General features: G+C 53.2%; 1 protein-coding gene across 1 annotated transcript in view; it reads left to right on the plus strand.

Annotated features, from left to right (window-relative positions):
- Positions 1–2,303: 2,303 nt before the first annotated feature.
- Positions 2,304–21,519, plus strand: part of VSTM2L (V-set and transmembrane domain containing 2 like) — a 38,416-nt gene continuing 19,200 nt past the window's right edge. Inside the window, exon 1 of the mRNA XM_012803856.1 lies at positions 2,304–2,424. Coding sequence (XP_012659310.1) covers positions 2,304–2,424 — 121 coding nt within the window. The remainder of the gene's footprint in view (positions 2,425–21,519) is intronic.

Genomic DNA, 21,519 nt, shown 5'->3' on the forward strand with positions numbered 1-21,519 from the left:
TCTGAAGGTCAGCCAGTGGGCTAGTAATACAGAAACCGTGCATCCTGCCAGCCCTCCCTCCTCTGCAGCTCCCAAGCATCTCGTTTACTCCTGTCTCTCTTCTAATCTCTTCTCTCTTCTTGTCCCCTTGCCTGTGCCACCCCTCCCTCTAATCTGTGGCTTAAAAGGAGAAAACCCTAGGTTTGAACCACAGTCTCCTGGAGGGACCTCAGGCTGGTGTTGAAAGAGTCCTGTTCTCAGTCTTGGAGCTACTATGTGATCTCAAAGATTCCCAGGTTAGAGATGAGGAATCTTTAACGAGAACGATAGCACCCAATTTACTGGAAGCAAGGCTCAAGTGAATTAATGAATGTGAAAACGATTTTGAAGGCTCTAAGCTGCCTGGACATTCCAGGAAAGCCTAAATGCACCTCTGCATAGGAAGAAGTGAAAAGTGAGTCCATCGGGCAAAAAACAGTCCCTTCCTCCAGTGAATGTGGTCCAGAGGGAGTTGGGACGATGTCGGGGATCTGTCCTCGGTGCTGAAGAAAGCGTGTTCGCGCAGCCTGTCCCGCGGAGGCTGTCCGTGGTGCTGAAACGTTGTTTGTTAGCGCTTGACACTTCAGGGTGGGGGAATCCTTAATTTTGAAGGAATTGGATTGTCGCTGGCTACCACGGGCCACGTCAGGTGTGCTACCTGCCATAGTGTTGGAAGGGGAGATGAGAGCCAGATTAAAGACAAAGAGAGGACTACGTTCCTCAGACCTTAACCTCATTATTACAGTTGGGTGCTGCCCACAATGCTGGATGCTGGATCCATCGTGGTCTGGAGTGGGAACTGAGCCGTATGATGGGATGACACAGTTCTGAGGGGGTGGGAGAAGAAATCGGAGGGTCTGTCTACATTGCAGAACCGCTGCATCAAAGAGCCCGCCGAGGTGGCCTCCGTGGTGCTTTAGGGATGGGTGCAGGTGACCGGAGCTGTCCTCCTTTGCGGTTCTGAAACCACAGCGGACAAGGCCGCGTCAGGAACTAGGCCTGGGGAAGGGCAAAGGAAGAGAGCAGGAGGGACACTGCCAGGCAGGAGCCAGAGGCCTGGCTTCAGGCCCGCCGTGGGACTTCGGGAAGCTACTTCTCGGACGTAAGATGCTTCTTCACCTTGTAAACGAGACTACAGGTCCTCCCTCCTGTATGTACTGAAGTTCTGACCTACTGGCCCTCGTAAAACAGAGAAGAAATCAGAGGACTCCGTTGGATTCCTGCTCTTGGGAATGAGCGAGGCTCCATATCCCCCTCTCCTGCCACACACACACACACACACACACACACCATCCAGGCTCATGAGTTTGGGGAAGCGACAGTCCAGAAGGGGGCGAGCCAATCCACTTCTTCAGGCTCAGTATCTCCAACCTGGAAGGAGTCTCACCAACTGGCCTGCCTCACTCCCATTATACAGACGTGAAAACGGAGTGTCAGGGAGAACAACCACAATAAAAACTATGGCGCTTCTACCCTGTAGGCAGAATTATATTGAGCGCTTTATATACTCCTACACGATTTCTCAAACCATCACCACGACCCCTGAAGGTAGCCATTATTCTCACTTCTCAGATGTGACCCTGAGGCTCAGACAGAGGTAGACACCTGCAGTCAAGGCTGCAGCAGAACTATGACCGCATCTCCTGTGTCTCAGCCCAAGTTCCTTCTTCATCGCACACTCACCCCCACCTGGGCCCCTGACCCTCCGGCACCACCTTGCTACCAAAGTAGAGAAGTCCCTCTGAGCGCGCTGGTCTGGCAGCAGGTGGATTGGTTTTTCTCCTTATCCCTGCTGGATAATATTTCTGCTTCGAAAGCCAGCAGTGTTATGCTTTGCGGGAACCGTGTCCCCGGGGAAGCTTCCTCCACCCCATTCCGTCCGCACCCCCGCTCCCAGGCGGGGGAAAGTTGCGGGTACCGCTTTAAAAATCCCAGCCTGGGCAAAACTTTGATGATAAATCAAGCGGCAGATCCCTCCGCCGCCGCCTGCTCTGGGCGGGCGGGAGGGAGAGGAGGGAGGGGGTGCGGCGGCGGCGGCGGCGCCGAGCAGAGTGGCCTTCCGCGGAAGGGAAGAGTCCCGCAGTCAGAGGCGACCGGCTGGGCGTGCGCTCGCTACCCGCAGCCGGGGCTGGGCCGGAGCCGGGCGAGGGCCGGGGACAGCGGGTGAGGGGCAGCGGCCGGAGCCGGGCAGCCAGGCCGCACAGGGCAGGGGACGGAGGGCGCGGGGTCTGCGGTCTTCTGAGCCCCGATGTGAGGCGGCGGCGCCCCCGGCCCGAGCGCGCACCATGGGGGCCCCGCTCGCGGTGGCGCTGGGCGCCCTCCACTACCTGGCACTTTTCCTGCAACTCGGCGGCGCCACGCGGCCCGCAGGCCACGCGCCCTGGGACAACCACGTCTCCGGCCACGGTGAGTTCGGTCGTTGCCCCCACGGACTTCCCCACCAAACCCCACCCCGGGCAGCGCTGCTCCAACTTGGCAGCCCTGGGGCTCGAACCGGCGGTAGCAGTGGCGAGAATCCCGGGGCGCCCCCTGCCGGCGCGGTGGACCCGCCCTGTTACCCTGGCCAGCCCTGCGCCGGCGGGGGCACTCGGTGCGCACCGCGGTTCCTGCTCTCGCGGAGACCCCCCCATCCTCCCTCCCACACACATACACATTAGCAAGGATACACACACCTCCACGACCACACACATTCACAGCCAGACACACTCAGAGCCACTCACTGCTTTCTTACACAACTCCTACCCTGACACGGCTCCACATACCTCAGATCCCCCTCCTCAGTCCTAAGCCCTCACACTTATGCCCACTACCCACATACACACCAAGAACTGCACTGGTGGACGCACCCTTTGCCAGCTGGCACCCAGGTGCACACGCTTTGCCACAACTCTTGCCTACCCACCTGCAGACACACTGGCGCACCCGTGCATGCACGCGCTCACTCACACACACACACACTTGTGAACACACTTTGCTCACCCACTCCTCCCTACCCATCTGCCTTTCCCCTTTGTGGGTTTAACCCCACAGCTGCTCCTGTCTCCCCCCTGTCCACACCCGTCCCTTATAGCACAGGGAACAGTCCTGAGGTGCAGAAGACCCTGTTTCTTGAGAAGTGGTGGACTGGGGCTGCAACATCCCCTGTTGGGTGGGTGGCATTGCGGGGCTTGATGGAAGCTCCTCAAAGACGCTGGAATAGTTGGGGTTGCTGCTTCCAGCCAAAGGCATGGGAATGGGAGAAGAATGCTGAGAGTGGGCAGGAAGCCCGTAACCATCCTTCCACTGGGTCCCCAGCCATCCTCAGCCCTTTGGCCCCAGGGACATCTCAACTCCAGCTGCTGTGGGAGATGGGAAGCAAGCAAGCAGTCCCAGCACTGGTTGCTTGAGTCTCCGAAGCTCCTTCTAGCCCCAGAGGAGCCCAACTTGGCAGTAGAGTTAGATTGTGTGAGGCTGGCAGGTATGGGGGCTCTCCATCCCCACTGTGAGTCAGGTTCTGGTATAGGGGCTAGGGCATAGACGAAACCAAAGTAGACTCTCTTTCCATCCATCCCTTCCCTGCATGGGCTCCCAATCTTTCAGGGAAGGCTGCAGCACCAATGCTGGGCACTGTGGACCCAGGGCTCTGGGAGATTCGCACAAAAGGCAGGGAACCGAGTGATTTACTCTGATGGAAATGAGTGAGGGGGGTGCATATGTGGCAGGGTGGATAGTCTGGGAAGGCTCCACTGGGGCGTGACGCATGAGTGAGGTTGCTCCAGGGTGAGAGGGCGTTCCACAGCCATTCTCAGGGTCTCTGCTTTTTGGGAGCCACAGCTCCCTGTACCATCTGCCTCACCGCATTTGATAGTAACCACTCTGTGCATCATTTACACACCCTTCCTATCCCTTACCTAATATCTACTGGCCTGGCTGGAGTGGTGATAAATAGGGAGAGGGATATTTTGATCCTCAACTTACAGACGGAGAAACCAAGGCTCAGAGAGGTGAACGGAGTTGCCCAAGGTCACACAGTGAGAGAATGGCTGATCCAGGACAGGCCCCTGGGTCTGTCAGGCGAACATAGTGCTTTTTTCAAGACATTTATCTCCCTGTCACATTCCCTCCCATTCAAGGGAAACTGGGAATTCCTCCCTCCCTTCCCCTCCTCTCTCCACGCAGTTCCCTGGCCCGGTTGGAACTTAGACTAGGAGGGTTTTACACAGAAGGGCTTCCCTGAGTTTGCTGTCCTGAGAGGTACAAGAAATGGGGCTCTGAGGTTTATCGTCATTCTGTCCCTGGAGCCCCAGACCCCAGGGATTCAGGTACTACTCCATTCCTGAGACCCGTGGTAAGCGCCCCCAAAAGGAAGTAGGGTCTACCCTTTCTGTGACAGTCTCTGCCTGCCCCCTGGTGCCAGGTATGCTGTGGGGTCACAGCTCTGTCCCACCAGCTGTAATCTATCTACACCTTGGAGAGGTTAAGCTAAGGCCTGGGGCAGGGGCTGGATGGAGGGAGATAGCAGTGGCTGCTGGTGAACTCTGCTTCTCTCCGGACAGCCTGTGGGGCTCTGAGCAAATGAGTCACCCCTCTGGGAACCCTCTGTCCCTGAAGAAACTAGGAGGCTGGGCTGTTCTGCAGGGACCAGGCTGCTTCCCCTGACATTGCCAGGTTCAAAGTCACCAAGTAGTGGCTGCTGAGGAGCCCCCACAGCTGCCCCTCTGCTGGGCCAAGCACCCGCCACCACAGGAAGGGTTTGGAGCCACTCACTTAATCACAAAAAGAAACTGTTATTAATGATAGTGAGACACGGCGAATAAGTGGGTCATGTCTAATAAGCCATTTGTGTTCAGGAGGAGAATACCAATTTGATAAAAGCTGTGTGTGCTAGAAAAGCTCAGAAATTGCTGTTTAGCAGATTGGAGCCTGATCGTTTCATTATTCCTGGGCTCTGTGTGCCCTCCGCTGATTCAGGAAATGTGGCTGGGTCAGGGAAGGTATCTCTACGTCTGGGGGTGGGGGTGGGTGCTGGAAGCAGGGGTTCCTGGGGAGGGACCCCCTGACCGTAGCCACTTGGTGGCTGCTCACCCCTCCAGTTGTATCTGAGTCCAGCCCAGCTGCCAGGCCACTGCCTCCCTCCTGCCTGCCCTGGAGCTTGTCACAGGGAAAGCCTGCGGCCAGATGGGTCAGCAAGGACATCTGTTTCGCTTCCCATCTCCCTCCTACCTCCATTCAACCCACTTTGAAGAGGGCTTTTTAGAGGTGTGAGCAAAGAACAGGGAGCATGTGGTGCGCCTCCGCAGCAGGCATCAGGAACTGGGAGGCGGGGTGGTGATGGTTGGCATCTGCACCTAGTAGGTGCTCATATATGGCAGCTATTTTGATTTTTCCTTATCAAAAATTGTTAGCCTGTTGCTCTGCACACAGCAGGAATGGAAGGAAAGAGATCCAATGTCTGTTAGATGCCTACTATGCACTAGGTGCTGCCAAGCCTCGCCAGCATTAACTCACACAGACTCACAATACTCATAAGACACCAGCGGCAACTAAGGTTAAGAGAAGGCTGGTGGTTTGCCCAAGGTCGCTGTGTGTGTCCAGAGAGCTGGAAAGCTGTATTTATTTTATTTATATATTTTCTGAGACAGAGTGTCATTATGTCGCCCTTGGTAGAGTGCTGTGGCATCACAGCTCACAGCAACCTCAAACTCTTGGGCCCAAGTGATTCTCTTGCCTCAGCCTCCCAAGTAGCTGGGACTAAAGGCACCTGCCACAACCCCTGGCCATCTTTTGTTGCAGTTATCATTGCTATTTAGTTGGCCCGCACAGGGTTTGAACCCTCCAGCCTGGGTATAAGTGGCTGGCATTCTACCTACTGAGCTACAGGCGCCGCCCTGGAAAGCTATATTTACAAGGAAAATGTGTTTGGCAGTTCCGGCCTGCCTCCTCCAGGACAGCCTTGAGGCAGGCTTGGCCCAGTCTTGTGATAAAGCTCCTTCCTCTGCACCGCCCTAACCCAGGTTTGTGCCCTTCTAGCTCCCTGGTAAACAGTAAAGCAGTGGGTTCCACCAAGAGGAACCAGCAGCTCACAAAGGTGACTGGGTCTTGCTGAAAATACATGTGAGTGGGAAATAGGCAACTGGTCAGGACTCTGTCCAGTACTCTTGCCAGATCTTATCTGGGGTAAGGGTCTGGAAGGCAGGGTCTTGGTAAGGATGTTTGCATACCTCTAGCCTCAGAGTCTCCTGGAGAGGTTACTGTATTCAGATCCCAGGGTGCCCCCAAAACCATTGATCAAAAGGGTTATTGATGAGAACCCGGAATCTGCATTGTAATAAGCTCCTTGCATTTCTTGTGCAGCCTGGAGTTTGAAAGCCACTGCCTTAAGTATTCTCCCACTGATGAGGGGGTTGGGAAGGGAAATTGGCTGATGCTGGAGGAGCCTGGTTTGGTTTCCCCAGGGAGAGGGAGGGCCAGACTGGGGCAGGTATATGGACCCCTGAAAGGAACCCCAGGAAGCCTCACACTGCAGCAGACATACATCCTCCCACCCCCACCCCACTGCACGCGGGGGGACGCACACACACACCCCCCTAGGCCAGTACCTTCAATTATTAATACACCCCAATGCAGACAAAGATCCTGGCTTGCCCCTGGGCTTCATCCATTGAGTGATTCACTGTCCTGAGATTCTCTGTGTTGCCAGGAGGGAGCAGCGGGGCGCTGGGGGAGGGAGGGGACTCCGGGCCATTTGGCAAGCAGCCTGCGCGCTGAAAAATGACTTTGGCTTCCTTGTGTTCCTTACCGAACTGTTGGTATCTCACCATCAATAAGCCAGCTAGTTTGGTGGCTGGAAGATGGAGAAAATTGAGTCCTGTCTTCCGAAGGTTATGATGTTAAAAATGTGTTCGCCTTTGTCTTAGGCGTTGGTGATTATTCTATCAATTACTCCCATAAACACTCTGCCTTGGGCCGAGGGTTTCTTAGCCTCCTGTGGGGAATTGGCCCTCACAAGCAGTTTTCCCCAAGTCCTTCACACCAATTGGTTTTGACACCTTGCCCATCAGCCGGCTCCGGCAGCCTTTTCCCCAGACAAGAGGAGCTGCAGGTGGCCAGCGGGATGGGGGGGAATTTGGCTTCTTGCCATGGCAACCCCAAGGGTGTTGGGCAAAGTCTCCCACAACAAGGGTGAGGGGAAGCTTGGTGAGTGGGCCTTTCTGATCCACCAAGGCAGGAGATGGAGCACTAGGAACGAATTATCAAGGCCCTAAGGGGCCATCTTCTCTCGCAGATGGGAAGACTAAAACCCAGGATCAAGGGAGAATTTGCACAAAACCACCCAGGAGGTTATATATCCTGGCTTTGGGGATCACTTCACACAACTCTGTACAAATGGAGAGAAAGATGCATGGAAGCAAATGGTTATTGAGTGCAATGCCAGGGCCTAAAGTAATATTGTCTCATTTGATCCTCACAAAGACCCTAAAAAAGGAGGGGCCTATCCCCAGCCCGATATTTACGAGATAGGTAAAATGAGGCTTACCCAACGTCACACATCTATCAGGTGTTGGAGCTTGGACTCGAACCTGGGCATCTGGTCCAGGGCCGGTGCTCATAATGCTATTGGGTCCCAGGAAGGAGGAGGGAAGGGCCCGCGGTCAGGGCAGGGCTGGGCCTCAAGCCTGGCTCTGTAGTGGAAGGAGCATGGTGACCTCCACATTTCACACCCAGGAGGGTGTACAGTAGCCCCCAGAGTGGCCTCTTGTCTCAGTGACCCTCTAGCTTCCCCCCAGGCTGAGGAAGAGGGTGGGAGAGGACATGCGTGCTATGAAGGGTTATGTAGGTGCCCACCTGACGGTAGTATCAGGAAGAAGAGGGGAAAGGTGGTATGAAACTAGGCCATTCCCAGGGGCTTGGCCATTACCTTGGACTTTAGGGACCAAATCATCTATTGACAAGGTCCTGGGAAGAATCTCAGCTCAAAAGGAGTTTGGGGCCAGCTGGGCACATGAGGGGCAGGTGTCCTGGAACTCAGCACAATGCCCAGCCAAGGGAGGTAGAGGGGAACGAATGAATGACGGCAAGGAGGCCAAGGCAGGGGTCTGAGGTCCGAATTCTTAAACTTTTGCTTATTTTAAGTTAATAGGTTTTTAACATTCAGAGAACTTCAATTTCATGAAAGTTCATATTTGTAGTTTAAAAAAAGATGATCACAGAATTGGAGCAAGGACATCCCGGGGTAGGTAAGGCTGATTGCACTCTGTAGTGAGTGGACCCAGGGCCAGACCCTTGAGGTGTGTATAAGATGCTACAGCCATGAGGGTAAGGGAGGCCCAAGGGTTGTGCCCTTCTTCCCCCACCCCCATCAGACTCTCAGAAAAGGGGGGAACAATCCACTCCTCTACCAGCTGGTGGTCCTGGGATCCAGAGCCCACCTCTTTGGTCCTCTCCAGTGCCCATCACTATGGGGCAGCGGGAAACAGAGGGGGCTGCTGCTCCTCCAGGTCCCCCCCACAGCTGGGCCTCCCTCCCCTTCCTCAAAGCCACCAGGAGAGTCTCTGGGACTCAGCCCTACCATCCCCAGTTTAAACCCTTCTTCAACCCCCCAGGGCTCTCAGCAAGATTGAGTCCTACCTCAGAGATGATTTTAGGCAGAATCCAGATAAACCTCTTACATTTTAATAGTTATGCATTTATTTTAATGTGTACCAGAAAAATATAACCAGCACATCAAAACTGTGATTTCACAGATATGATTACTTAGGATGAGACTAATGGGGGTATTAAAAATAGTGGGTTAGTTTATAGAAAAACATTAAGGACATAATGGTACAGGTTGTATGTAGGTGTGTCTGTAGGAAGCTATGGTGTGGGAGTGTCTTGGGGACTTGAAGGCCTGCTGGCCCATAGGCGGTCCCCTCACACCTCATACTCTTTGTACTGGAAACTACTGGCCTATAAACAATGCCATATGTCGGAAGCTTGGTTATTTATTTGTTCTTTCATTTATTCAACAAATTCTGTTCAGGCACCTATTATGTGCCAGGCTGTTTTAGCTGCTGGGGACATATCAGTGAAGAAGACAGATAAGGTTCTTGAGCTCTCTTGGAGTTTTTAGTCTAGTGGAGGAGACAAGAAAGCTAAACCTATAAAAGTATAAATAGTAGTAAGATTTAGGAAGCAGGGACGATGTTCAACCTGGAGAAGGGCATTCACCCCTAAGGCAATCAGAGTATCCAGCAGTGAGCTCCCCGTCACAGAAGGCATGCAAGCCACTCCCCACCAGTTATCAGCTGGGGTTGTTATTGAGGAGATTTCTGTCTTATTTCCCAAAGGTGCAAAGATTGGTGAAGTGGGCAGAGACTCCAGAACATAGTGGGCAGTTCATAAAAATCTGCAGTTTAGTGATGGTGCTGGCACAAGGGGCCAGGTGGGTGGAGCTCCCAACTCTGAAGATGCCTGGCCTACGCAGGGGACATGGCAGGGATGGGGATTTCTCTGTCCCCTGTGTTGGCGAGTGGAGGCGGGGGCTCCTTCATGACTTCACTTCAGCTCCCTGTGAAAGGGCCAGAGTAGGGGGAAGGGGCTGCTGTTTGTTGTTGTTTTGTTTTTTGTTTTGGTCCACCTGCTTCTGCCTTGCTGGGTGATTTAGCACATCTCTTCTCCTCTGTGGGCCTCAGTTTTCCCACCAGAACAATGATGAGTTTGCCTAAGTGCTAAGCCTCTAGAATTCTCCCATCCGTATCCTCCTAAGCCCTATCTTTCGTGCTATAACCAGCAGGTGAGGATGGAGCCGGTGGAAATGGTGGAAATCCACCCAACATGTGGTGCTTAACTCTTTAAGGCCTTCAGGGGTTTGTGAAGCAACCAGGTTCACCAAGCATTTTCTGTTTCTGTCACTTCCCTTCCCCTGCCTCCTCTCATTTAACCCTTATGTGCACTCCCAAATTACAGCCGAGGACACTGAGACTTAGGGGTGATGTGACTTGCCTGAAGACACATAAATGATGGGCATTGCCAGGCATGAGCCCCACTTGCAGGGACTACAGAGCCAGAGTTCTTAACCTGCGCATCTGTCCTGCTTCTGGCTGCCAAGCTGGGTGTGGGGGCAGGTGCTTTGTTCCGGAGCAGCGCTCCTGGCTTGGTCGGATTCTCACAGGGGTCACTGATGCCAAATGCTGAAAACTCCTCACTCCTGGTTCTGGCTGAAAAAACATGGGCCTGACACTCTAGGCTCCTGGATCTAAGTCCAGCACTTTCAGTGAGGATGGTGGGAGTCTGGGGGCATGTGTGGGATCCTGTGTGTCCCTGGCTGGGTGTTGTAGTAGAGAGAATGGTGGTTTGTCTGGGGCAAGGTCTGGAGTGTTTGCAGGGGGTGACTGTGTGTGGTCTGAGGGGCTAAGGCAGGCTGAGAGGGAGCTGGGTGGTCCTTTAGCTTCCTGTCCTGGGGGCAGGCTGGTAGCCTCTGCCCTGAGTCCTTGCCTCAGTATCAGCCTTGAAGCTGCCTCCACACTGGTGCCTTTGGAAGTGAGGCGTGGAGGCTCGAGGAGCCTCTGGAAGGTTAGGGAAGGAGCTGGGGCGGAGGAGGGTGGGCGCAGCTCATGTGGGAAGTGCTCCCTGCCTGCCCCCTCTCTAGATCTTTGCTCTCCTAGGTGTACCTCTCCCTGGGTCCCCCTCTGCCTTTCACTCTCTGTGCATCTCTCCTTGTTCCTTTCCCTGAGTTTGCTGTGTCTATCTTCCTTTCTTCCCCTCATCTTCCAGCCCTGCTCCTCCTTTTCTCTCTCTCTGTACACACACACACATACACACAACTCTTCAGATGACATCTCAGGATTACACATACATATATTCCGTATATCATCATGACACCCACACAGAGCAGGCACTCAATAAATGTCAGCTGAATGAATGAATGAATGACCAAACGGTGAAGCTGGAGGGGGCACCGAAGCTTGTCGCTAGTAGCGGTTCCTGATTTTTTTTGGAAATCCCAATCCACTTGAGAATCATTTCCTCAGAAAACTCCCCACAGTTTCAAAGGATTTGTCGAGGTCCCCAAAGCCCCTCTGTGGGGCTTTTCCCTCTGAGGGAAATAGCTTTCGTTTCACTGGTGAGGAAACTGAGGCCCAGAGGAGCCTCAGGCCCAGGGCTGGCCTCAGGACCTGGGCCAAGTCTGTGGCAAAGGTGGGCTTGGATCCCAGAGACCTTCCCCTCCCCTGCAGTCCTTCCTCTGCCCTGAGGCCCCTGGAACAAAGCTTCATTCACTTTTCCCAGTAAGCCTGGATGAACATCTTTGGGGTGTGGGAAGGGCAGAGATAAGGCAGACAGTAAAATAAGGATGGACTCAAGCCCAGGGAACAGGACATAGGCAGGCAGGCAGGCCACCCCAAGGAAAGTCACTGTGTCCTATTGCAGTCGGGGGAGACTTCCCGGGGGAGGCAGGCTCCTTCCTGGCCTATATCTAAGGCTTGCCAGGGCCAACAGGGGGCTCCAGAAGCCATATGGAGCTGCACCTGTCTGCCTGGGTCAGGCAGGGGCTTGGGGGAGAGCTGTGCGTGTGTATCAGGAAAAGCAGGCTGCAGCTGGAGCCTCCAAAGATCGGGCTGCAGAATGTGGTCTTATCCCCGGGGAGGCACAGCCCTGGAAGCTTTCTGAGTGGGGAAGACTCACCTTGGCCTGCTGTTTGGGGGTGTACACAGCTGTGGTGAGTGGAAAGGAGAGCTCAGGCAGGACCAGGAGGTGGCGGAAGAGAGGCTGCTTCTTAGGAAGGTGTGTGGACTCAAATTTGGAGTCGCTCTGAGTTCCTATGCTCATGGGGTGCTAGGGTTGGCCGCATTATCCAGGAAGTGGGAATGTGGGCTCAGAAAAGGAGAGGGGAAGTGTGCATCCGTGTGTATGCGCATGTGCGTGTGTTTGGGTGTGTACACCAGCCTCCTTTCTAGTCCTGAACACACCAAGCTCCTTCCCAACTTGGACCTGCCTGGCACACTCTCTTCTGGCCACTCCAGCCTCCTAGCTGTCTCCCCTACTTCACGGTGCCCCTCAGAGAAGCGCAGGACCTCCTGGTAGAGCTGCACCACAAGCCTGCAGCAGGCCCCCAGTCCACACGCCCACCTTGCAGAGGGGTCCCACCCGCTTCAAAGCATGGGAACAGAGCCCAAACTTTGCTTCCTCTAGGCCGGCATTTTAAAGGTGCCTCTTGGGAGGAGAGATGGGGTCTGGATCCATTCCCCCCTCCCTCCAGCCCTCAGGCTTGGTTCCCTCCGCAGCTGCAGGGAAGAAGGTGGATTGCAGACGGTAGGGTGTCTATTTTGCTTTGTGAGGTTTTAAAAAAATCATTTCCGGCCTCGGAGGCGGCAGCAATTACGGCCAGCTCTCTGGGGAGCTGTTTGCCGCCTGTCATCAGCCCCAGAAAGGGTCTCTAATGGAGGCCTGGCGGCCAGAGCACATGGTAGTGGAAATAGCACTCAAAACAAAGCTGTACTAATGGTCTCCCCACAGGCAGGCAGCAGAGAGAGAGGGGGCTGCCGGCTCTGGGGCAGGGCCCAGGATCCACCAGCTGGTCTCCTTATGCCCCCAGGCACCCCAGCGGTGGTCCCTGAGGCCACTGAACTCCCAGTAGGTGCAGGAAACCCCAAACTCAATTCCTTGGGCTCTCCAGATCTCCGGCTGTGTGCTTTAGAGCATATTAAATCTCCTTCCTGGCAGAGGGGACAGTAAATGCAAAGGCCCTGGGGTGGAGTAAGAACCCCTTCAGCTAGTGATTCTCTGGTCTGGTTCTAGAATAGTCCTTGTGTTTCGTAGTCCAGGCCAGGACTTTTCTTTTTTTTTTTTTGAGACAGAGCCTCAAGCTGTCCCCCTGGGCAGAGTGCCGTGGCATTACAGCTCACAGCAACCTCCAACTCCTGGGCTCAAGCGAGTCTCCTGCCTCCGCCTCCCAAGTAGCTGGGACCACAGGCACCCGCCACAGCACCTGGCTATTTTTTGGTTGCAGCCATCATTGTTGTTTGGCGGGTCCGGGCTGGGGATTCGAACCCGCCACCTTAGGTGTACGTGGCTGGCGCCTTAGCCGGTTGAGCTATAGGCGCCGAGCCCAGGACTTTTCTTAATACGAAAAAGAGGCTTGGAAAGGAAGGAGCTGGAGACCACACCTGGGAAGCAGCAGGAACAGCAGCCTGATGTTCCCCATCACAGCAATGCATACGAGTCCACCACATTTGAGACGTACAAGCATGTGTGACTCCACTGAATCCCCACAATACCCATTCTACGGATGAGGAAACCTTAGTGCAGAGATTTGCTGGAGATGTGACCACTGGGAAGAAGTATAGTGGGGGCTCAATCCAGGTCAGTGACCAAAAGTCCAGAGCCTGTGTATTCACTGCTCCAACCTTGGATCTCTCAGCCACAACAGGGCGGGGGTGGCTGTGGCTGTGGCAGGCACTTGGTCCTGAGTGAGGACCGGGTTTGGCCCAAGCCGGGTACTGGCAGTGATGGGACCATGGCCACCCTGCCCTCTGCCCCTGGACACTGGTCACCCCCAGAACCTCTGCTTCGGAGCATCCTGAGTATCTGCCTCAGTCTCTCTGTCTCCTGCCATGGGTCTCTGCACCCTGCTTTTGGGTGCCCTTGTCTGCCCCTCCCTTCCGCTCTGTTCTCACTCCGCCTGCTCTGCTCTTCCACTTGTCTCCATCACACTCACACTGTCTTCTCCTCTGTGGATCTGGGGCTGCTCCTTTCTGGGGTTCTGGGGCAACGTCACCCATGTGGCAGATGCACCCTTCATGTGCTTCCTCCACTTCCTCCCTCTGCCTCTTTTGGAAGCAGGGACGGGACAGGTACATGCCTGGACTCTGGGTCAGACACTGGGGGGCAAATCCTGCCCCCCCCCCGCCCCTCTTAGCCCCATTATGCATCTGCACAATGGCTCATCCCACTGGCTTTGCAGGATGTGCAGGTAGGGATGGGAGGAAATGGCACCTGCACTGACATCAGGGTACCTGTGTGTCTGCTCCAGGCCCTGGCACCCCTCCCTGGCCCCACCCTGGCCTTGGACCCCTGCACCCTGTCACATTTGCCTATCTCCCTCCCACAGCCTCTCATTCCCTGTGGCCCAAAAGTGTGGGAAGAGGAGGCGGGAATTCCGCTGGGGAAACCTGCTCAACTCCCACAATCCTGCAAGTGCCAGAATATTTTCGTTCTCCTTAAATCTCCCTAGATTTGTAATTCCACTGCTGTCTCCCTCAATATGTGCTGGTGGCCTTCGGAGGCGCCCTGCCCCCAGCTGCTGGCACCAGCACTGCCTGCCCAGCTCTGTCAGGGCAGCCTGGCTAGGAACATGGGCAAGTCCCCGTCCTCTCCACTGTGCCTCAGTTTCCTCATTTGTAAGAAGAGGAGAATGATAGTGACTGCTTCCCAGGTTGTTGGGGGATGAATTAAGATACTTTATTGTATTAAAGAAACACCTCGATAATAAGCAATGAAATATTGATATAGGGTGGATGAAGCTCGAAAACTTTATGCTAAATGAAAGAAACCAGTCACAAAAGACCACATATTATATGATTCAATTTATATGAAAAATCCAGAGTAGACAAATCTGTAGAGGCAGAACATAGATCTGGGGTTACCAGGGGGTAGGAAGAAGGGGAGAGTATTCTTTTGGGGTGGTGAAATGTTTGGGGACTAGGTAACAATGGTGGTTGTAAAACATTGTGATGACTGCGTTAAATGCCATTGAATTATGTTATCTGAATTTCACTTGAATTAAAGGTAACTGAATAAATAAGAAATGCCTCTGTTGCATGTGCCAGGCTACTATATGAATCTTAATATTTTAAGCCTTACAATAACCCTGTGAGGTAGTGGCCATTAGCAGCCTCATTTTACAGATGGGGAAACTGAGGCACAGCATCACCAGACACTTAGCACATAGTAAATACTTAAATATGTTAGCTATTTAAGTCTCTATGCTATGCTTGTGGTTTTCATAGCATTGAGTGAGACAGCACTCCTCTACCACCGCCATCAGCCAGAACTGGGCAGGGTCTTCACCTTGGCAAATGTGCTTTTGTGTGTCTGAGACTCAGCAGTGAGTCGGTTCCCCCAGGTACCAGCACGTCCTGTGGACCCACTGGGTCTGTCCCTCACACTGAACCAGGCTCTTTGCCTGCTGTTCATTCATCTGATTCTGGAAGTAAGCCTTTAACCAATGATGAGGGGTGGGGGTGGGGGAAACCAAAGCTCCGGAGGCCACCCAGAAGGTCAGGGAAGAGCTGCAACTTGCCTCCTTCCTGCTAAATCTGGGCTCTTCACCTTCCTCCTGGCTCCTTCTTGTTTTAGGCCAACATTTCCTGGGACGGAGGAGGGTCTGTGGTCTGGGGAGCCCGAGGCTGCAGAGAGGGAGGAGGAGTGGTCCCAGGTGGGAGAGTAAACAACTCCCTACCGGGCAACCTTCTTTGATGTCTCCAGCTTCATTCAAAATTCATGACTTCTGTATTCTATTCCATAATATATTCATGTTTGTTTTAATACAAAAATAATGTCCTTTCCCCATTTTTCTGAAGTGAAGCTGATGCCTCAGGAAGTTTCTTCTCTGGTTTGAGCCGCACAGACCCTAGAGGTGTCATCCATTCATTCCTTTGTTTATTCACTCTCCAAATGTGCATTTGGGCCTCTTCCTTCCTTAAATGGGTGTTAGTTCTCACCATGTGGGAACCTTCCCAGAAGAAGGGAACCTTAAAGTGAATCAGATAGTGTGCTGCCCCAAGAGCCAGACTGAAAGAATGAGTAGGATTCAGTCAGGTGAGCGGCAGAGAAGGTTTCCAGGTATAGGTCTCAACACAAGCAAGCCCTTGGAAGTGGGGCCTAGGGATGAACTGTGGGATTTGACCTTGGCCATAGGAAGCCAGGACTGGTGACAGTAGGTGCCCACTGGTGTCCACACTTCAGCAGGACCTGCATCCTAAGCCCCTTCCCTTTTCTGCTTATTTTTTGGGAAACTTTAGAAGCAAGGTGTCACTCTGTCACTCAAGCTTGGAATGCAATGGCATGATCATAGCTCACTGAAGCCTTGAACCCCTGGGCTCAAGCAATCTTCCTATCTCAGCCTCCTGTGTTATTGGGACTACAGGCATGTACCACAGTACCCACCTAAGTTTTAAATCATTTAGAGATGGGGTCTTACTGTGTTGTCCAGGTTGGTCTTGAACTCCTGGCCTCAAGTGATCCTCCCACTGGGATTATAGGCTTGAGTCACAACACTCAGCTACAATCCCCTTCTGATCAAGAAAAAAGTCTCTGCTTGGTGCTGTTCTAAATTTAACACCTAACCCTCACCAGCCTCACTTGTTAATGGGAGAAAATGGAGATTGGGGCTTATAGCCTTCAGCAGGCAATGTTCTCTGGCTAGAATTTACGAATGCCGTGTGGTTTTCATAGCATTTATTTTTACAGTTATCCTCTATTTATGGCAAGTGAGCCTGATTTTTCGTTTATGGCAGTAATAAAAGTCTTCTTTTAAGCTGAATTTATTTAAGTAAAAAGGGAAAGATGCTTTAAAAATAAGTATTAAGTAAATAATAGTGCAGGTGGTATAGAGATCCTATAGAAATGGTGAAGGTGGTCCCCAAAAGTTTGGACTTGGGAAACCTCTCTCTGATATGCCTTTTCTTGTTCTGAGTCCCTGCTGGCTATGCAAACCTTAATCAGCCTTCAAGTTCAAGCATGTCTCCTCTTCCTAGAAGCCTTCCATGACTCTCCAGGCAGACATGGGCTTGCCTTTTCCCAGCTGTCCCAGACCTTGTATGTCCTCCCAGAGCTCTTGCATGTAGTTTTCCCTGCACCACCCTGGGAGCCCTATGATTCCATGGCCGTGTGAACAGCACACGTGCTCAACAACTGTACATGGCGGTCCAGGCTGTCTCAGCCACTGTTCACATAATAATCATTGGTGTATAAGTGTGTCCCTCCTGTGGACTGTAGGCACCCTGAGGGCCGGGGGCTGGTCTACAGCATCTTAACAATCCTGGCACAGGGGTCCATCAGTGTTGATCTCTTTCGTTCCTTCTGGCAGGAAGGACTTAGGCCCCAACGGCATACACAGGCAGCCATCTTCCCACCAGGGCATGCTGCAGCTCCTTAAGCTCTCTCACAAAATGCCTTCCACTTTGCTTCTCAAGAAGAGGACAGCTTGTCTACGTTTGCTTGCCTACTCCAAGATGAAACAAGTTTCATCAACTCACACCTCAACGCCTCTTGCTGCAGGCGGCCTGTCAGGGGCCAAGGGCGGCCTAGGAAGAAAGAAACAAAGAAACCCTTGGGTGCCTCTCTGGGCCCACCCAGAACGGGTGCCCCGCACCCACCCCTGGGGAAGAGGGTGCCTGCATGTCGCTCTCTGCAGCCAGCCTTCTTAGTTCCTGCAGGGCTTCCTGTTCATCTGGGCTTTCCTCTTCTGAGGGTTTTACATCTCCTGATTTTAAGAGCCACCGCCTCATTAAACACTCCTTCTGGGGCAGCGCCTGTGGCTCAGTGGGTAGAGCATCGACCCCATATATTGAGGGTGGTGAGTTTGAACCCGGCCCCAGCCAAACTGCAACAAAAAAATAACTGGGCGTTGTGGCAGGCACCTGTAGTCCCAGCTACCTGGGAGGCTGAGGCAAGAGAATCGCCTAAGCCCAGGAGTTGGAGGTTGCTGTGAGGTATGTGATGCCACGGCACCCTACCAAGGGTGACAAAATGAGACTCTGTCTCAAAAAAAATACTCCTTCCGTAGCCCTTTCCCTGGGAGAACCCATATTCTGCTTCCTGGCTGTGAAGGTAGCCACAAGTCTTCTTGAGCCTGGGCCACACACCCCTGTGGCCCAAGCACCCAGATGGGCTAAGCATAAAGCAACCTGCTGGAAATGGCCCCTAGAGGGTGACAGTTTTTCAAGCTGAAAAGAACAGGGATTAGAGAAAATTCAGGGTTTGGTTGGGAATTTTGCAGTCAGCTATATTTTGAAATCTGACTTAGTTCCTTCATGCTTTGTGACCTCCAGCACTGATGCTCCGTCTCTGAGCCTTGGTGTTCTCCCTGTAAAATGAGGCTGATCATGGTACCACCTCACCAAGTCAGAACTGTGGGTTCTGTGCACAGTGCCTGGCACATAGGAAGGTTTCCTTCCTTCAACACTGAAGCAGGGCTGACCCCAGTGGCCCCCATCTTTGAGCTATGATTTCTCAAGCTGCTAGAAAAGGCCCAGATATGGATGGGGGGCAGCAGCTTCAGGGACGACAGACACGCTTCCTCTGTCTTCGTGCAGCAGTGGGCCAGCAGAACAGGAGAACTCTGGAGTCCCAAGGCCTGAGTGCAAACCCCAGCTCCTGCCCTGCCTTGCTGTGTGGTCTTACGGCACACTTCTCTGAGCCTGTTATAATAAAGGGACAGTGATCCCTCTTCTGCAGAGTTGCTGTGAAGGTCATGTGGGATCAGGCACATCAACCTTCTCGTGCTTTGTGGGCCACTAGTCAGGAAGAGGACCCTGGAGGGTTTCGGGGCTGGGCCCTGGTTGGCAAGAGTGGGGGAGCTGCCACGCCCCTCCTGGCACTGTCAGCCTTTATTTATTGCAGTTTCATTCTTGGTTACATTTCACAAGATGACTTTGTGGGCCATCTCGGGGAAACCTCCAGCCTGCCTGTCATTCTGGCTGGGTGTCCCCTTGGCTAGGCCCAGGTGGGCCAGACTGGCATTGGGCAGCCTGTGATCATGAGGGGAGAAGGACAAGGAGCTGGCCTGCTGGCTTTGACTCAGGACCTCCCTGTTTGCCTGTGTCCATACTGTCCACATGTGTCTCCATCCCTGCTCTTGTGGACACAAGAAACTAATCCGGCACATGGTAGGTACCCAATAAATGTGGAGTGAATGAGTGACTGGAAGAGGGAATGAATGAATGATCTCTATGCCTCTTTTTTTTTCCTGTGAAGTTTCTGTTTTCAGTCTCCTGGGTGTTTGTCTGATCCTCCTTTCTCACTTCCTTCATTTATTCAGCACACTCTTGACCAAGCCCTATGTGCCTGCTGCGTGCTGAGCAATGCAGGGTCCCTACCCTGGTGAGGGGTCAGTTCTAGCTTGGGGACACACAGATGCTTCAATCGCTGTCATCTATCCCATTCCAGGGCAGTATCAGGAAGACTCAGACTGTTGGGAGGCACTAAAGAGGGATTCCACTCTAGCCACAGGAGGGAGGGCACCTCCAGGCAGAGAGCCACTTGTGAACCAGATTCCAGGGACTGTGCACAGGCTGTGGCCTGAGGGAGACTCATATAAGTAGCCAGGAGGGGCCACAACTGGTGTCCAGGCAGGGCCAGGGCTTGCAGACTTTGGATGCCCCCGCCGCCAAGAACTGGCAGGTTTCCACCTGGCCAAAGAATGGGAGCTTCTTGAGACTCCCAGACATGCCAGAGCAGGGAAAGTGGCCACCAGGGCCACCAGATATGTCCACAGAAAGATAGCAGAGTGTTCCCTGAACACCTACTATGTGCCTGGCATCGCCCTAGCTGCAAACAGACCGAAATTGCCTGACCTTTTCCTTATTGAGATAGAGTCTCACTCTGTTGCCCCATGGCGTCAGCCTAGCTCACAGCAACCTCAAACTCCTGGGTCCAAGGAATCCTCCTGCTTCAGCCTCCTGAATAGCTGGGACTACAAGCACCTGCCATAATGCCCAGCTAGTTTTTCTATTTTTAGTAGAGACGGGGTCTTACTCTTGCTCAGGCTGGTCTTCAACTCTTGAGCTCAAACGGTCTACCTGCCTTGGCCTCCCAGAGTGTTAGGATTGTGGGTGTGAGCCACCCCGCCTGGCCTGAAATCACTTGACTTTAAGGAGCTCCCATTTATTATCGCTCTTCCAACTAGATGAGAGACAATAAGTGAAATAAATAAGAGAAATATAATAAGTTAGTGAGACGTGGTAAGGAAAAATATGAAGTAGGGAAGGGGGGCAGGGAAGATCTCACAAGGAGGTAACTTCAGAGCCAGAGCTTGAGATCACCGAGGAGGACTCGCGGATATTGGGTACATTCCAGGCACGGTCCAGGAAATTTTTGTTGTCAAATCCACTGCTGCACCGAGCACAGGGAAGCCATTTAGAGGCTTTATTTTTTAATTGTGGCAAAATCTCCATAACATAAAATTTACCATTTTTTAAGCGTATAGTGGCTCGGCACCTGTGGCTCAAGCGGCTAAGGCGCCAGCCACATACACCTAAGGTGGCGGGTTCGAATCCAGGCCGGACCCGCCAAACAACAATAATGGCTGCAACCAAAAAATAGCCAGGCGTTGTGGCGGGCACCTGTGGTCCCAGCTACTTGGGAGGCTGAGGCAGGAGACTCACTTGAACCCAGGAGTTGGAGATTGCTTTGAGCAGTGAAGCCATGGCACTCTACCCAGGGGGATAGCTTGAGGCTCCATCTCAAAAAAAAAAAAAAGAAAAGCGTATAGTTCAGTAGCATCAAAGGCTTTCGGGCTGCTGTACAACCAGCACCATCATCCGTCCCCAGACATTTTCATCATCTCAAATAGAGACATTGCACCCATTAGACAACAACCCCCCAGCCCAGAGCAGCCACCATGCTGCTGTCTGTGTGAGTCCGACTGCTCCAGGCACCTCATATGAGCAGATTCCTGCAGTATTCGTCTTCCTGTGACGGACTGACTTTACTCAGTGTAAGGTTCTCAGCTGTGTTGTGGTGTGGATTCCTTTTTAAGGCAGAGTGATATTCCATTGTGTGCACAGACCATGTTTTGTCTATACACTCAACGCCAGATGTTTCTGAGCAGGAAGCATCACAGTATGATCCAGTCTGACATGGGGCCCTGGCCATGGGCTGACCTAGGGGCAGGGAGGCCTTGCTGGCGCTCTCTCCTCTGTCCCATTTGTCTCTCTAGCCCTGGCTCTGCCTCAGTTTTCCTGACTAGGAACTGCACCTGCCACCAGTCCCCAAGGGGAGCCCTGCATCTCTTTGGCAGAGACTGATGGGAGGGCTCTGCAGGTTTCCTGGAGAAGGCAGCCTCACAGCAGGGATCTGAAGATTGGAAGGGCAGGGAGGGTTGTGCAGGGGGAGATTGGGGGCCAGAGCAGGGTGGTGACTGTGGGCTAGGAGATAGGGAGAGCTGGGGTTGAGGTGCAGGCTGTCTGTAGGGGACAAGTCCACCAGATCAGCATGAATCCAGTGGTTTCTGGGGGTGGGGTTGTCAGAGTCAACATTTTCAGAGAGAGGGTGCAGGACTGACAGATGAGAGGTCACAGGGCCCAAGTGTGAAGGAAATACAGATGCTATGTTCACTGCTTAACCTGATGTGGTGACAAGGAAACATCTTTAAAAATCGTTCTGGAGGCTCGGCGCCTATGGCTCAAGTGGCTAAGGTGCCAGCCACATACACCTAAGGTGGCGGGTTCAAATCCCGAGCCCGGGCCCGCCAAACAATGATGGCTGCAACCAAAAAATGGCCAGGCGCTGTGGCGGGCGCCTGTGGTCCCAGCTTCTTGG

This window comes from Otolemur garnettii, unplaced genomic scaffold (genome assembly GCF_000181295.1).
Source record: "Otolemur garnettii isolate 467f Iridium unplaced genomic scaffold, OtoGar3 scaffold00023, whole genome shotgun sequence".
Taxonomy (NCBI): domain Eukaryota; kingdom Metazoa; phylum Chordata; class Mammalia; order Primates; family Galagidae; genus Otolemur; species Otolemur garnettii.